This window comes from Sciurus vulgaris, assembly GCF_902686455.1.
Source record: "Sciurus vulgaris genome assembly, chromosome: 7".
Classification (NCBI taxonomy): Eukaryota; Metazoa; Chordata; class Mammalia; order Rodentia; family Sciuridae; genus Sciurus; species Sciurus vulgaris.
In genome coordinates, this window is record NC_136467.1 from 120,981,031 (window position 1) to 120,999,116 (window position 18,086).

The 18,086-nt window shown below is 41.4% G+C and overlaps 1 protein-coding gene across 1 annotated transcript; it reads left to right on the forward strand.

Moving 5' to 3' along the window:
- Positions 1-1,077: 1,077 nt before the first annotated feature.
- On the forward strand, positions 1,078-16,493 carry PXT1 (peroxisomal testis enriched protein 1; the record flags this gene model as incomplete). Its single annotated transcript, XM_079146136.1, is given in 5 exon segments — positions 1,078-1,140; positions 1,142-1,223; positions 1,226-1,249; positions 7,136-7,266; positions 15,430-16,493. Coding segments are annotated over 5 exon segments (405 nt in total). The 3' UTR covers positions 15,535-16,493.
- Positions 16,494-18,086: the final 1,593 nt, after the last annotated feature.

Genomic DNA, 18,086 nt, shown 5'->3' on the forward strand with positions numbered 1-18,086 from the left:
GTAAACAACAGAGCGGGTACACACTCAAAGGGAGAGGAGTGCTGGTCGGGTGGGTGCTCCAGGGTGCGACGTGCTGTTGGGGTCATGGCTCTTCTTTTTAAAGAAAACTTTGTAATAGCAACATGAGAAGCAGGTGGGGGTGACCTCAGCTTAGTGAGTTCGGTTCTCCTAATCATGGAGCACAGGGTAGGTCAGGGTGGTGGTTCTCTTTAGAATCTCTAGGTTAATTGTCTTCCACTCAATAAATAATGTTTGGAATATACCCACATCTTAAGTCTCTAACAGTATTTTCCCTTTGATTTATTTAGTCTAAAGAAAATATGTTCTATAAGTCAGCAATGTACGTAGTAGATGTTAATCATGCAGACGCACAATACTCTTAAGATCTGAAAGCTTTTTAAGAATTTGTGTCTGGAGGAAAACAGGTTGGAGAATAAAAGTGAGGTGTTCATGGAACTTGCAGATTTAAAATTACAATTTCTTTTTCTCTTCCCTGTTTGTCTCCTTTCAACCTATCCTTATTTCTTCTATCCCACCTAAGGATGATGTGCATGCCCATAATCCCAGTGTAAAACTTAAGAGGTTGAGGCAGGAGGATTGCAAATTTGGGGTCAGCCTGGGCTATTTAGTAAGCCCTGGTCTCAAAATAAAAAGGGTTGGGGATGTCTCAGTGAGAGAGACATCAAAAGAATTAGGACAATGTATTATACCTCCACTCCTCCCTACCTCTCTAGGTTTTGATTTTTTTTTTTTGGCTATACTAACTTAGTTCTCTTTTTTGTGTACCAACTTAAGACTCCTCCCCTATAGAATGTGGCTATTGAAAGGAAAAACTAATGGGAGATGAGAATGTGTGGGGTGGAGGGTTTGTAGATTCTAAGACCGAGAAACTTAAGAAAGATTGAAAAAGACCTTAGAGATCATCCTGTTTCACCTCCCACTCAAACCCACAACCCATTTATTTGTGGAATTAAGGCAGTTTGTACTGTTAAAGCATTCTTATTCATGTAACTACCAAATATTTAATGGGAAATTGGGGACATTCTCTGAAAATATATTTTTCAACAGAGAAAAAACATGAAGAAGAAAAAACACCAGGGCATTGTTTATGAACCTAAAGAAGTTCTGAATTCTGGCTCTCAAAGTAACAAATTGTTGCAAATCACTGTGGGCAAAATACAGTTTTCAGAGGGCATACATGACTCAACTTGTCAGCTCCCACACAGTTCAGCCATGTCAAGGAATCCAGGTAAGATATTAATGTTAAACTAAGATAATATTCCAATTTCAATGTATTTTTCTTGGTATTGAGGACATAAAATTGGGCATTAAATACCTTATTTGAAGATTAACTGTAAGAAGACAGTGGTAAATCTATTCATCCAAGTTCTTAGGTGGGAAACATCTAATACTGACTTTATTTCATGGTACTGTTTCTTATTTTCTTTTAGCCCTGAATTGATGTGACAACTAATTAAGATGATCCCAAATAATCAAATTAGATCAAATTTACCTTTTAACAAAAACTTGTCTTTAAACTTGACCTGACAATAGCTGTATTGTTAAGGCAGGGATCATTCAGATTAGGTTCTGTCTTGAGTTTACTAATATAAGAGGACATGAAGGAAAGATAAATTTGTAATTTTGTTTTGCAGAAACATGTGATTCCTAAATGTCCTAAAATGCTGGCAAATTAAAACCTAATGTTTTTGTTTTGTTTTGGAACTGGAGATGGAAACTTGGGGGCACTTCACCACTGTGCTACATCCTCAGTCCTTTTTATTTTTTAATTTTGAGACTGGGTCTTGCTAAATTGCAGAGTCCGGCCTCAAACTCTTGCTTCAGCCTCCTGAGTAACTGGCATCACTGGCATGCACCACTGGGACCGGCTAAAGCCATGTTTTTGATTAGTAAGCGAGAGTGTTAGAATTAAATGTATTGAGTCTTAGGCTTTTAAAGAATAGATACCTGAAAGGTTCAATTCAGTTGAAAACAAATTACATGCCACTGAGAGTGAAACTTGAAATTTTTGTTGTTGTTGCATGTTTATTATTAGTAGAGTGTGTGTGTGTGTGTGTGTGTGTGTGTGAGGGGGGGGGTATATTTACTGGGGATTAAACCCTGAGCCTTGCGCATGCTACTCCATCACTCTGCTACTGAAACCCCTCTCCCAGCCCAGAAAGTGAAATTTCAAAGCATTTTAATAGTAGCTTGCCACCACACCAAATGTGGTACCTATTGTCTAGAAAGAACTCAGTTGATTAATATTTTGAATTTTATTTGTGCGTCAATGATTTCTCAGAATATGAGATTGTCAGCTACGAATACCTTCTAGAATTTATATCTTTTTTATCAAGATGTAGTTCATAGACTATGAAGTTCACTGTTTTGAGAATCAACAGTGGTTTTTCTATGCTCAGGAAGTTAGGCAATCTTCCCCACGCAATTTTCCCCACGCTTCTGGATCTTGTTTTGTTGTAACTCTTTCCAATACATTTTCACACTATTCCACGGAATCCTCAGTCCTTACGAGGCTGATGGCTATCTTCCGAGATGCCTGTGAACTTGCCACATTTACCTAAATGCTTTCTTAATTACGGTTTCACTTCAAAAGCAAAAGCAGGGGGTTGAGGTTGTGGCTCCATGGTAGAGTGCTCATCTGGCGCGTGTGAGGTCTCGGGTTCGATCCTCAGCACCACATAAAAATAAAATAAAATGAAGGTCCACTGACAAAAGAAAAAAAAAAAAAAAAGGAAAAGCAGGGTAACGAGTTCATCATGCTACTCCCTTTGATTTATCGATAACATCTTATATCCTCATGTCTATTTGTATGCCGAGAACTGTGCCTGTTCACTGGCACCTCGTATTTCAGCGCGGCGATCCACTCGTGTGCACTCCACGCCTGCCAATCAATGAAAAGCAAGGGGGCCTTTCCCTTCCCTTTTCCCGGCCCAGGAAACGTGGTTTGCCTTCATAACCGCTTAGTTTATAATACCGCTGAAGAAATGGGGGCTATGCAGACTGAGGGGAGGGTGCGTGAAGCGCACTGAGTTCATTATGAGGTGAGAACTCCAAAGGCCGAGCGGGGCACCCCACGCGCGCTTCCGCCAGGCGCGGGGCGAGCAGCGCATGCGCCGCGGGCGGCTACGGAGATCGCCTTAGGAGGCTGCGCCGCCGTGTGGGCTCCCGATTGGCCACAACCAACACGTCCCGCCCAACTCGCCCGCCCTGCTCGCGCTGTTCCCGCCACCCAAGTGCGTGGTTTGGAAGTTTGCGTTGAGCAGTGGGGACCTCACCAAGGTGTCGAAGGTCGTTCAGAGGTCCCGTGGACTCTCCGGCAGTGAACCCTAAAAAAAAAAAATCCTTGAATACTGCTCAGAGAAAAACTGAGAAAGCCGATGATTGAAGAGGTCCCCTTGTCTTCTTGGTGGCTTTTGTCGGACTGAAAATGGAAATCACAAGCCGTTCATTGGCAAGGGGCTTGCTGAAGCCAAGATTTATCTCTCTTATTTTGGGGGGAATCTACTCATATAAACGTAACTGGAAAAAACGACATAATTTTTGTATGGGGGAATTTAAAGCCGCTTTTTCTTAGAAGAGTTGAGGGATGGGTAGGGTTGTGGGCAATCCAGAGTCACACCATCCAGATACATCATATAAGATAATTTGGAGACTCCTGGAAGAAACAGATGAGTAAGAGAAAAGGGAGCCCCCCCGCCCCCATTGCTGGGGGAAGAGGGTAGGCAGTGATTTGACAAAGGACAGAATGTAATATTTAAAGCTTCACGCAGTGGCGTACACCGTGATCCCAGTGAGTTGGGAGGCAGAGGCAGAAAAATCACAATTTGAGACCGGTCTCCGCAGTTTAGCCAAAATTAGAAATAAGGGCTGGGAATGTGGCTCAGGTAGAGCGCCTCTGGGTTCAATCCCCAGTACAATGCAAAAAAAAAAAAAAAAAACCTAATGAAAGAGCAAAGTAAATGTCTGTGTATAGTATAAATGAGATATATAGATATAGAACTCAGTACAGAATTTTGTTGTTCATATCTCCCTTTGAGGGTGCTTGGATATTTACTTTTGCCTTTTTTTTTTGGTTTGCTTTTTGTTGTTCATTCAGAAAACACTGCCAGGTGCAGTGACCCATATCTCCCAGCAATTTGGGAGGCTGAGGCAGTAATTTAGGCCCCAAGTCACTTAGCCAGCCCCTGTCTCAAATTTTAAAAATAAAAAGGGCTGGGGAGTAATTCAGTGGTAGAATGCTCCTCTGTTCAATCTTCAGTTCTGAAAAGAAAATACTAGGACCTACTATATTTCAGTCAGTAGCTGGCTACTGGGGTACTAATGGTTTACAAAAACAGCAATAACTCCTTTCCTCTTGGAGCATGGTCTGATAAGGAGGCAGATGGTAGCTAATTACACATATAAATGTCAAATATGATGTCATAAGTGCAAAGAGGTCCAGATCCCCCCCCCACACACACACAGTTGTACCAGTTAACACTCACACCAGCAATTGTGATAGTATCTCCAGGCTTCTGATAAGATTCTATACCCAAAGCTTAAAATATATGCATGTGCATTACTCTTGCTATTTCATAACCTTAAATGAAAGAAGAACTGACTCCAAGACTAACTAAAAGATAGGGCTGTCTTTAGGTAAACTTAAAGTAAACACTAGTTGAGGGATGGGTAGGTTGGGGGAAGTCCAAAGTTGTCATTCAACCCTAACCTAATCGACAATTATCTGTTGAGTACCTTCTGTGTATAGGGCACAGAGCTGGGTCATAGAGTTGTGAAATAGATTCATGTCCTCCAGGCTTTTGCCACTTAGTCACTCAGGTATGCACAAAATATAAGTAATCATGCTGGACTCCAGAATGCAAATACACCTCTCACTTTTAGCACACTCACTCTGTTGTCTTGTGTTCTTTCTCTCTTTGTCTGCCTAACTCCCCTGGTCACTGAACTACCCAAGGCTTGTGGGTTGCCTCATTTCTCCCAGTGTCCCTTTAAAAAAAAAAAATTCAGATGTTTATCTGAAAATCAAGGTTGATTGACCTTTATTTTTTATCCATTTATTTATATGTGGTGCTGAGAATCAAACCCAGTACCTCACACATGCTAGGCAAGCACTCTACCACTGAGCTACAACCCCAGCCCTCCCAGTGTCCCTTTGAAACTTATCTAACTTGTATTTCATTTTCCTAATGTAAACATTAGATTTTGTATTTTCCAGGTGACAATTCATTTGTCGAACAAATAATAGTAAATTAATATGCTTTTGACTGGCTCAGGAAGGCCAATCATTTTGAAATAGGAGCAATTTGTTTGGAGGAGTCTCCCCATTTGATCCCCTTTCTTCTTTGGGCACATCTTACCTGGGTGACCTCTCAACCCTCACAGATGTCCTCACTTTTTCTAAGTAGTCTTTGCAGGTGTCAGCTGATCATTAGTGTGTTATTTCAAAATGACTTGAGGTGAGAATCTCAATATGCATATGCTTCAAGGTACTCTTGAAAATAACAATAGAAACAATAGAAATTGGAAATAACTGAGAGTAGGGTTGTAATTTTGATCAAAAGTTCAAATATTTCACCTACTATATAAGCTACCTGTCAGGGGTTTTGGCTGAGGCAAATTCATGCATTAAGACTCTGCCCTCCCTGTCCGGGATGTCTGTTTGCAACTCCTGTCTAGCTGGGTCCTACCCACATCTATCTTTTCTTCTCCAGGCTATTGAGTCATCTGTGACTGTAAGTCATCCTTCATCCTTCAAGATCCAACAGATAATATAATCATCTTCTTGGTCATTTCCCTGACTCTGTGCAAATCTTATTAGTATAACATCTTATGTTGAAGTTTTTGTCTCTCTTCCACTGGACCCTTAGAGGTCAAACCTGAAAATTTAAGGTTCTTGTATTTTATTGAAATAAAACAGGTCCAACATAAAATTTACTTTATCTACAAAGTCATATGTATATGTTTAGTCCAATTTCCCCCCCCTTTTTTCCTTGGGCATTGTATCATCCCTAACCTATGGGTTGTGAGAACTAGAGAACAGAAACTTTGTCCTTGCCCAGCACATGTGAGGCACTGGGTTTGATCCTAAGCACCACATTAAAAAAATAAATAAAAAAGTTTAAAAATAAATAAATAAAAAAATTTAAAAAAATCTAATTTCACCTGATTTTACTACTGGAAACTTTAAAATTATGTAGGGCTGGTAGTGTAGGTCAGTAATAATAGAGTGTGTAAGTGCAAAAGGACGGGAAGCAGACTCAGTGGATTCAGAGAAGCCTTTATTCCTTTGAGGACTCCGGTGCTGTTGGGGCCCATTTTCTGGACGGGAAAATGGCCATCAGTTAGAGGGGATTTTGGTTTTATAGAGTATAATGATGTAATTATTAAAGCCATGTACGTGTAGTTTTGACCATCAGAGGCTAGTTGTACAGGTAAAAACTTTTATTTAGGAGGGTAGTTGTAAAAAGGTTGAAACTCGTTGTCTGGGGAGATAGGAGTCCAGATCCCAAGGGATGAGTACTCAAATCTTGCCCATTGCTTTTCTTTCTCTGGGATTCATTGTTTCCCAGAGTTTTAATATTTGCTGTGCCTCCATTTAGGACTAATTTGCAATGGGGGAAGGTCAAAGTTTAGGACCCAGCATTCAGTATTTGCCCCTTTCCTTTAGAGCCCATTGTTATTAGGAAAGGATGAACTGGGAGAGGTTTAATGTTTGGCTAATTCCTCCTCCCTCCTCCCGAGCCCCTCCATTTTTCTTGGGAAGATGTCTTGCAGGAGTGCTTGGTGAATAGGCCCCAGGTCTTGGGTTCAATTTCCAGCACTGCAAAAAAAAAAAAAAAATCATATATATATATGTGAATAAAGTCATATATATATACACATATATATGTTTGTGCATGTGTACATATATATATAGAATGATAGATAGATAGATAGATTTAATTATATTTCTGTTGGATAGAGCAGATCTATTCCAGTGCAAGGCTTTGCTTTTTGATGATTATAATGACTGGATTTCATCACTCTCATTGTCTGAGACAGTTTTTAGTAACTAGTGGTAAATGATTTTACAGATTAAGTGGAATTATCTCTTGAACTCTTTCTGTCATTGCAGATCATCATTCACTTTCTCAGTTCAAGGAGAATAGCCTTGGCCAGAATCATCACCAGGAGGAAGTAATCCAGAAGTTGGCCATGCAGCTGAGACACATTGGGGACAGCATTGATTATAGGATGGCACAAGAGGTGAGACTTCAGTTTCCCCAGTAAGATCCTGCCAGGCAGGAAGACAAACAGCAATGGCTGCCACGTGCCTGAGATCCTAGGAATAATCAGAACTTAGATTCATAATATCTGGGTCACCAAACATTAGACCTGTACCTTGTAAGCCTGAGTCAGTCAGCGTTAGATCTTCAATGTGGCTGGTGGAACGGCAGCATCAACATCCCTTGGCAACTGGTTAGATGCGCAAAATCTCAGGCTCCTGCCCACATCACCACAGATCAGACTCTATCTTTTTACACATTTCCGGGAGGTGGAGGGGATTTGTGTGCACACTAAAGTTTGAGAAACTGCCCCACACCCTTCAAGGAGGATGCATATTAGAATTGACTGTGGAGTTTCAGGAATTACAGACACTTGGGCTCAACCCTTAGAAATTCTGACTTAACTTGGGGCTGAGGCCTGGGCAATGTTCTAAAAGCTCCTCAGGTGAGTGTAATGCACAATCAGGGAGGAGAACCTGTGCTTTAGCTTATGGCTATCCTCCTTGAGCCAGTCCTAAGATCTGATGTGAGCCCCACCCCCACAAGATATCTTAGTTTCTCCTGATTATGATAAGAGATAAGAAGAGGTCATGGGAAATGATGACTACTCAGAATCTTGGGGGTGATGAAATTCACAGCTAGTTTAGTTGCCTCCTCAACAACCTGCATTTGGCAGTAGACAGCAGTCCCCTGGGGCTCCATGATAGCAGGGGTGCCTGCCCCTCGGAGCCTGACTTCCTGCCCTTGCATTCACCTGTGCCGTGATAATTTCCTGTTTATCATTTTCGCTGCCACCATGGTGTCTTCAGGGAGTGCTGTACTCTGGTCCAAAAGTAGACAATACACAGCCTTTTCCTCAGACATCCCCTGGGACAAAACATGAATGGGAGTTCCCAACAGTAATGCTGTAGAAGCAAGAAGGAAACAGAAAGAGACAAACACAGTCAAACGAAATATCTGATAAACTAGTTTCACGCAAAGCAATATTACTGAGTACCTTCTGTGCCAGCTCACGTCTAGGCATGACGTCATTGGTAGCTGGCGCAATGTGCAGGACAGAGATGAATCTAAGCTCATAGAACTGAAAATGTGAGAGCAAGGCCATGAGGCCAATGAGCAAGAGACAGGCCGATGAGCAAGAGATGGGCCAGTCAGTCAGGGATGTGGGCTCAAAGCAGAATGAGGGCAGACTGAAGGATGGAGAGTGGCTTTGGATGGGCCATCAGGGAGGGCCTCCCTGGGGAGGTGCTATGTGAGCAGAGATTGGAAGTGAGGGAGCGAGCCATGGGCACACCTGGGGAAGGCAGAGGGAACAGTGAGTGCAAGGCCCTTGCGACGAGAAAGGAATGACAAGGGGGCCAAAATGACTGGAGTGGACTGAGAGAGACCTGGGAGTTGACCTACTTCAGAGATGGAGAAAAGGTGCTCAGGTTTTACACTAAGTATAAAGGAAAGTTCTAGAGAGGAAGTCTGGCTGCCATGCTGAGAACAGGCTGTATATAGGGCAAGAGGGGCAGCATCCAGAGGAACCCCCAAAGGAGGCAGCAGTGTGTGGCAGTGGAGGTGGTGAGAGACCATCAGACTCATCGTCAGATAAAATGGGAAAGGAGAGCCCCAGGATCGGCTGATGTACTGGATTTGGGGAGGGAGAGAAAGAGTCGTGGATGACTTCAGCGTTTTTGTCCTGAGTGTCTGAATGGATGGTGGTGCTGTTTACTGAGATGGGGAGAACTGGGAAGGACAGATAAGGGGAAATAAAAGAGCTCTGTTTGAGACATATAAGCTTGAAATTTCTATTAGACAATAGCTGGACATGGTGGCACAAACCTGTAATCCTAGTCACTTGGGAGTTTGAGGCAGGAGGATCTCAAGTTTGAGGCCAGCCTCAGCAACTTAGTGAAACCCTATCTCAAAATAAAAAAATAAAAAGGGGTAGGGATGTAGTTCAGTGATAGAGTGCTCCTGGGTTCATTCCCCAGTACTAGGAAAAATAAATTACTATTAGAAATATAAATTGAGAAACTATGAAATTGTGTAGGAGTTGTAAGAACCAGTCTGGAGTTCAGGGATCTTGAGATTTGAGGTTAGAATTTGGATTATAAATTGCTTTCTCTGTGAGCTTTACAGCCTCTATCAAGTCCTAATTCTCAGACTAGCTCCTGTTGGAAGAAAAACTAGATCTATGTAATAATGTTTACTGGTAAACACTATTTACCAGGGTCTACATTAAGCGTTCACCTGCCTTGTTTTTTTAAATTCTTTCACCCAGTAATGAAGTTGGAACTATTATTATTCCTGCTTTTCAGATAAGGAAGTTGATGCTTAGAGAAGTTAAACAGAGGGTAAGTTGCAGATTTAGGACTCAGAGCCGCGTTGGCTGGCTCCCACACCCATGCACACACTCTACCGTACAGGCTGCTGCTTGATGACCACTGTCTCCCAAGAGCCACCTCTCGCCATCTGAACGCTGACATCAGGACCCAAGGGTGTGAGGCTCAGAGAGAGGTGGGAGTACCTCCTCGACTCTGTACATTTTCTACATAGGATCCCTTTCCAGAAGTCCTCACCTGAAAGCCATACACGACCTTATGAGAACACTGCAATGGAAGTTTGACATGTGTAGAAGAGATGCTTACATACGGACTCGCCACTCAGTGAATATCCAAGTATGGTGGAAAGGGTTAAATGTGCTGCTTTTTGAGTTGAAATCTGGGTCCAAGCCTGGTTTACCACTTACCTACTGTGTGACCTTGGGCAAGTTACTTAGTTTTCCTGGTTCTCATCTGTAACATGGTGATTATTATGGTACTTACCTTATAGAGTTGTTGTGAACATTTAAATGAGATAATTTATGTAAATCACTTAGAGACTCACAGAAAATGATCATTCAAAGTTAACTATCTAGGGCTGGGGTTGTAGCTCAGTAAAACTTGCCTAGCAAGTTAGTACTAGGTAGTACACTTGCCTAGCATGGGTGAGGCCTGGGTTCGATCGTCAGCACCACATAAAAATAAATAAAAGTATTGTGTCCATCTATAACTAAAAAAAAAAAAAATGTTTAAAGTTGTCTGTCTAAAGTTAGTGGTGCACGCCTGAAATCTCAGGGACTCTGGAGGCTGAGGCAGGAAGATCAAAAGTTTGAGGCCATCTTAGCAATTTAGCAAGGTCCTAAGCAACTTAGGGAGACCCTGTCTCAAAATAAAAAAATAAAAAGGGCTGGAGATGTGGCTCGATGGTTGAGGGCCCCTGGGTTCAATTCCTGGTACAAAAAAAAAAAAAAAAGTTATCTTTCTAAATAAAAATATATATTTTTTGCCTTTGCCCTTTCAGTATTTGGGGATGAATACTTTTTGTCTTATGTATCTTTTGTTAGGCACATTCGGGTGTTTACCATCTCCCTCCTTTGCTACAGTTTCTTCTGTAGGAAAGTTTTCTTTGAGGACTGTACTTCATGAACTTCAACTCAACTTGTGTACTTCATGATTAGCTAACTCTGAGGACTCATGGTTCCTTCTTTTTTTGTCTTTGGAGGAAAGAAACAGGGCAGGATGACTCACAGCCATGACTTTCTGTGTCGCCTGTGCCCAGTGGAGAGGTCACTGCTCGATGTCACCTTTGCCCATTTTTTCCCTCTCCTTTACCTTTTAAGTTGCAATTTACTTATGAGTCTTAAACTTAGCCCCTTCAGCTCACTAAATGGACACTAACCTCCTGCAACTTCTTTCTTTAATGAACAGCTTTATTGAGAATAATTTACCTACCACCCAATTCACCCATTTAAAGTATACAATTCACTGATTTAAAAAAAAAAAATTGTAGTTGTAGATGGACAGCACGCCTTTATTTTATTTGTTTATTTTTTTATATGGTGCTAAGAAGCAAACCCAGTGCCTCACACACGCTAGGCAAGTGCTCTGCTACTGAGCTACAGCCTCAGCCCCATGATTAACTGATTTTTAGTATGTTCACAATTGTTCAATCATTAGTGCTGTCAATTTTAGAAAACCTTAATCACCCTATAAAGAAAACCCAAGCCTGTTTGTAATCACTTCTTATTTCCCTCAGTTTTCCTGCTAACATTTCCAACCTGCTTTCTGCTTTATGGTTTTACTTATTTTGGATATTTTATATAAGTGGAATAACACAGAACAGAGCCCTTTGCTTTCATTAGCATGCTGTTTTTTTTTGTTTTTTTGTTCTTTTTCCCCTGAGGTTCATCCATGTTGTATGATACCACCGTTTATCGGTGACTAGTTCTGCTTCCTCAGATGTTGAAGTATAACACCAGAGAAGCCAGCGAGGCAAGCATATAGAGCAGGTTTTATTCAAAGGTAGTAATGCAGACTTCTCCCGGGAGGGAGCAGGGGGCCATGGCTGATGTATCCCAAGAAGTGAGTGTGCCCTGCATCTTTTATACATTAGGGTCTCCTTTGTTCTTCTGTTCTCTCTCCTCTTACCTTGCTCCTTCCTGCCTAGTGGCTAGGCCCAGGAGATGCTGGTGAGATGGCAAAAAGGCGAGACCAGATGGGCAGGGGGAAGGGCTGCAGGGGGGAGGGCCAAATGGGAGTGATCCAGGCAGGTAGGGACCCAGGGGGCATTCATTAGCAATTCCCTGCCTGCAGATTTTTTGGAGGGGTAGTCTAGGCAGGTAACCTTGGTGATCAAAAGGGCTCTGGAGACATTGGCATTCCAGTTTCCTAGGGGCAGTCTCCAACGTCCCAGACTCAGATGGCCTTCTTTGCTCTATACGACCCAATTACCTAATATTTTTTGGTTTCAGTAGCATGTATCAGTATGTATCCTTTTTATTGCTGGATAGTATCCCATTGTTTATATTTTACACAGAACACAATTTGTTCATCTGTTTACTAGTTGATGGACATTTGGGTTGTTTCTACTTTTTGGCTATTGTGAATAATGATGCTATGAACATTTGTAAAGTTTTTGGGTAGATATTTTAGTTTTGGGGGGGTGGTACATACCTAGAATCAGAAGTGCTGGCTCATATGTCAACTCTGTTTTATTTTTGGGGAAATTTCAGATTTTTTTTCCCCAAAGTGGCTGCACATGGCTGGGTAGAGGGCTTGCCTAGCATGTGAAAAGACCTGGGTTCACCATTTTACTTTATGGTCTACCTGCAGTGTATGAGGTCCCAGTTTCTCCACACCCTTTACAACATTTGTTATTAGATGTCTTTTATCTCATTGTGGGTTTTAAAGTTTTTGGTTCTTGGAATTGAACCCAGGGCTGCTTTACAACCGAGCTGCATCCCTAGTCCTTTTTATTTTTATTTTTGAGACAGGGTATTCTTGCTAAGTTGCTGAGGTTGGCCTCAAACTTGAGATCCTCCTGCCTCAGACTCCTGAGTCACTGGGATTACAGGCATGTGCCCGGCTCCTTTCATTTTCTTTTTCTTTTTCTTTTTTTTTTTTTTTTTTTGGTGGTGCCGGGAATTGAACCCAGGGCCTTGTGCATGCAAGGCAAGCACTCTACCAACTAAGCTATATCCCCAGTCCTCCTTTCATTTTCTGATGACGTTTTTTTGAAGTATAGTTTTAAATGAAGTTCACCTTTTCTGTTTTCCTTTTTTAAAAATAATTTTTTAGATGTTGATAGACCTTTATTTTATCCATTTATTTATATGTGGTGCTGAGAATCAAACCCAGTGCCTCACACATGCCAGGCAAGTGCTCTACCACTGAGCCACAAACCCAGCCCCTCTCTTTTTCCTTTTGATGCAAGTGTTGTTTGTGCTATAGCTAGGAAACAATGGCCTAGTCCAAAATCATGAAGATTTACACTTTTCTTCTAAGAGCTTTGTAGTTTTAGTTGTTAAATTCAGGTCTTTGATCCATTTGGAGTTAATTTTTATAAACAGTTGGAGTTAGAAGTTCATTTTTTTTTTTTTTTTTTTGCATGCAGGTTTTCAGCTGTCCTGCCAGTCTTACCCTATTGACTTGTCCTTGTTGAAAATCAATTGACTGCAAGTGTGATGGCTTGTTTCTGGACTCAGTTCTCTTCCATTGACCTATGTGTTTATCCTTACATCATATATAGCTTTTCTTACATCTGGCTTTGACCTAGACCTTTAAGGACACCTTGCCCTCCACTACAAAATTGCATTTTAGAATACCTTTAAATCACAGCAGGTTTTAAAACATTTCTTCCCAGGCTGGCTTTAAAATGCTAACGCCTCTGCTGCTTCAAAGCTTAGGTCAGACAACTTTAATAATAGAATTTCAAATCTGGCACAGTACCTTTCTTTCATAGATGGTCATCATTTATTTACCTTTTGTACTCTATTTAATCAAGTGGTCACATTGATTCTCCAGACGCCTTCCTGCTGTGGGTGTATTTAAAGAAGCTGTTGTTCCTTCTCTTGGAGCTGGTGAGCAAGGAGCTCCCCAAATTACTTCATCTGCTAAACTGATTGTTCTTGAGCTGCCCAGCTCTGATTCTTTTCACTTAAGCTAGTGTTATGTGTTTTCAGAAGTAATCTGTTTCTCAAAATTGCATTTATTTTACCATTTAGTTATATGGGATTTTTGTTGGTTTTTGTTGTTACTCTTATACTTTTAAATCTGGGTCATGTAATTTCCCTAGCTAGAAGTTGTGTTTTAAAATAACACACTTTAGACTTCTCATTGCTTTTAGAATCTCTGCAATTTTACCACAGGACTCTCTCCTTCGGGGTTCTGGAAACTGCTTCCTCTTTCCCTCCAGGCCCAGGAGTGGCAGCAGCTCTGCTCTTCCCAGCCCAGTTCCTTTATTTAACCCTTCTCAAATTAGCCTAATTCAGGTGTTACATTATTTCCTCTGGAACCCTGAATGATAACAGGAAGGCACAGGGAATTTCTTAATTTGTTAGAAAGAGGAAGAGAAGCTAACATTTCTTCCAGCTACTCTTGGAGACACTTTTACATGTTTTACTGAATTCTCCCAGTAACCCTGCAAATTGCCATCAAAAGTATTTCAGAGGAAGCAGTTGACTTTCAGAGATTGTGAACCTATCTAAGGTCACTCAGTTTCTCAGTGGCAAAATTGGGATTTAAATATATGAGCATTCAACTTGGTGTTCGGTATTTTTCTCATCTGCTATTCTGGAAGGAAATACCTTCAGTTTTTCTAACTTATCTTAACATAAAAGGAAAAAAATCTTTTAATGATTTATAATTGCTTATAGGACAGTCTAAATTGCTTACCCTACTGCGAGTGGTTTATCATTCATTCATTTATTATTCAACTAATATTTACTGAGCACCTGCTATGTGCCTGGCTGTTTAAATGCTGAAATTAGGCAGAGACAGAACTCCCTGATCTCATGGAGTCTATAAGTGAGGCTGACAATAAAGTGTATAATTTATGAGATGGTGATACATGCTTAGGAGAAAAATAATTCTAGCAAAAGGACGAGGAGTGTTAGGGTTTGCAGTTGTGAGCATGGGTGTTATAAGAAGACTTCACTGAGGAGGTGACTGGGTAAAACCTTCAAAGAGGCATGGGAAGGGGACACTGGCAGGGAGCCCTGGAGACTGTGGACAGCAAAGACTGAGGCACGAGTGTGTCTGGCCTAGCGAGGAGGCCAGTGTGACTAAACTGAGCGAGGAAGAATGTAGTAGATGGTCAGAGAGGTGGGCAGTGGGCATATTGCCAGGGTTTTGAAGTCATCCTGACTTTTCTTCTGAATCGGGTGGAGCCATCCGAGATCGCTGAGCAGAGGAGCCCAGCTGAACGATCCACCGGGGCTGCCATGTCGAGAAGAGACTACAGCAGGCCAGGGAAGGGGCCTGTGTGTCTCACTCTCAGCCTCCTTTTCCTGATGTTTCCACGTAAACATGACCTTTGCCTATTGCTCACCAAAGTCGGTGAACTCTCTGTCACCTCTAAAGTTGGTGAACTCTGTCACCTCTAACTTTGCTCAGATTCATCTCACCTCTCCCTCAACCCAAGTCCTGCCCATTCTTCTAGCCCCCAGCAAACAAGGCGAAGTGACAATAGAGACCAAGCGACTCAACTTTGGCTCACACAGTTCAGAAATTGCTTGTTTGCCACATGGATTGAATTATATTTTCTAGCATGCTAAGTTTCTAACTCTGGATTATTCCTATTGCTTTTTTTTTTTAACCCTCTCTTTTTTAAACAGGATCTTCAACAGGAAGGCAGAGATGTGCTGGCTCATTTTGCTTTATTTGTCTTTAGAAGAGTTCGGGTTTTGTTGGGCTTTTTCTGGAATAACCATTTGCTGTAAAAGGAATATAAATGTCAAGTTCTGTTTTTCCTCTGCCTTCTGAGAAATGTGAATCCTGCTGAGACAGATGGAAGAAGACCCTCCTCCTCTACCTTTTCTCTTTTTACTCATCATGGTTGGTCTGTGTGGGTTTGCTGGAGAACCGTAGGCACACAGGGCATTGTCAGCAACCAGCTGTGAGATGTCTACGACTCATCATATGAAGACCAGGGAGTAATCAGGAGCCCAGAAAATGCCAACATTGTGGATGGGCCCAGTGATCCCTACATGGAAACCTTGATCACTTTCTTCCATGAATGAAATAGAACATGTCGTCAAAACAGAGGTCACAGAGACGGGCACTCTCTCCTGGGCATCTCCCTGGGGATCATGCCCTTCTTGACCTTTGGCCCTACTTCCTTAAGTCCAGATGTGCCCTGCCAGCTTCTTCTCAGCACGTTTCCCAGCCCCACCTCAATCCTAGCTCGTCCACTCTGTGGAAAGTCTGAGGAAGGTTCAGTCTCTAATACTCAAATCCAACACCGATCTTCATTCCCAATTCCATGTCTAGACCCTGCCCACTCCCATCACCACTACTGCTGGTGATCCAAACCTCCTGAGGTTTGGATTCTACAACACTGAAGTTCTTTTCTCATGCTCCCTCCCCCGCGACCCCTTCACATCTTCCCTAACCACTTTGCTCCCCACCACCTCTGACCCTGCCTGCAGGCTGCCTCCTTCAGACTTGCCTGTTTACAATCGGGGTGCTTAGTCCTGGCCAGCAGTCCCAGCATGCAAGACCTGAATTATGAATTCGTCAGCAGGCGAGAACCCAAACTGCTTTCCCACTGCTGAGTGGTTTTGCTGTTACTGACGGGCAGGCCCTTTGCCAGCTGGATTTATTGTGCTCATTCTCTTCTGCCTTTCACGTCATTGTTCTCTCTTCCCTTCTAATCTGCCTCACATACCTCTGTCAACAGAATCACAAGTATTCACAAAGTTTGTTATAAATTAGAAGTTTTACCTATGTATCTTGAGTTCTTCATAGGAAAAATGTTATTTAAAAAAACTAACTTTAAAAATGAAATAAATATTGTTATTTTATTGGGCATGTGACACTTGTGCATATTTCTCTTGTGGAGGAGGGATTCTTACTTCTTCCTGCTCGTGTTGCTTCATAGTTTTGTCCACCTTGGTTATTCCTAGCACTCCCTTTGTCCTTCCAAAGAGAAACATCCCCAATTCTTTAGTCTGTCTCAGGCATGCTCCTTTATTTCCATCAGCCATGTTATGGCTGGCTGATGTGGAGGAAACCCTGAAACTTCCTTTTCATTTTTTTTTTCCTTTTGAATAGTTATTTAGTCATATGGTTAAAAAATCAAGACAATATAAAAAGTTATGGTGAAACCTCTTACATTTATTTTCTATGCTGAATTCCAAATGTTTGTTATGTATCCTTTGAGAGTTTCTTTGTATAAATAATATATATTAGATATAATATATATTATATGTACATATAATATATAAGTGATATATTATATATACATAGAACATAATATATAATAGTCATCTCCCAGTATCTAAGAGAAATTGGTTCCAGGAACCCCCATGGATACCAAAATCCATGGATGCTTATCTCACATAAAATGGTGTAGTATCTACATGTAATTGACACACACTTCCCTGTGTACTTTAAATCATCCCTAGGTTGCTTACGATACCTAATACAATGTACATGCTATGTAAATGCTTGTTATACTGTATTGTTTAGGGAATAAGGACAAGAAAAAGTCTACACATGTTCGGTACAGATGTAACTTTTTTTCCAAATATTTTTGATCCCAGGTTAGTGGAATCAGAGGATGTAGAACCCTTGGATATGGAAGGCCAAGACACACACACACACACACACACATACACACACTCACACACACATAGAAGTAGCATGTAATACACATCATTCTATACCTTGAATTTCTGCTTAACATGATGGTCAAACACTGGTGTTTTGCAAATGGTTAGTCATTTACTCTTCACAATAGCCTTATGAGCTAGGTATCATTAGTTCTTTTACTATTAAGGAGACAGAGGCAGTATTTAGTGGAGAGGCAGTAAAGAGTTTAACTAACTTGTTCAAGGGCTCAGAGCCAGTAAGTGATGTGAACAGGATTCCAAGCCAGGCAGGCTGTCCTGAATCCAGTTTTGTTTGCTTTGTAAATGATAGTTTTATACAAATATAAAATCGTGCACCTTTCAAGCTATCATTCCAACAAAGACATTTATTCAACTAAACAAAACACCTTTAAAAATATATTAACAATGCATACATATATTCACAACATAATCTGCTGATTAAAAGACTGGAACAAAGTTTATAAAACCTACAACAGAATTTACGAATGCCTACAAAAGCTTGTAGATTGATTTAGTTTACAGTTACATTACCTTGTTTTAAGAAATATCATTAAACTGGGTGCAGTGGCACACACCTGTAATCCCAGCAGCTGGGGAGCCTGAGGCAGGAGGATGGCAAGTTCAAAGCCAGCCTCAGCAACTTAGTGAGAACCTAAGAC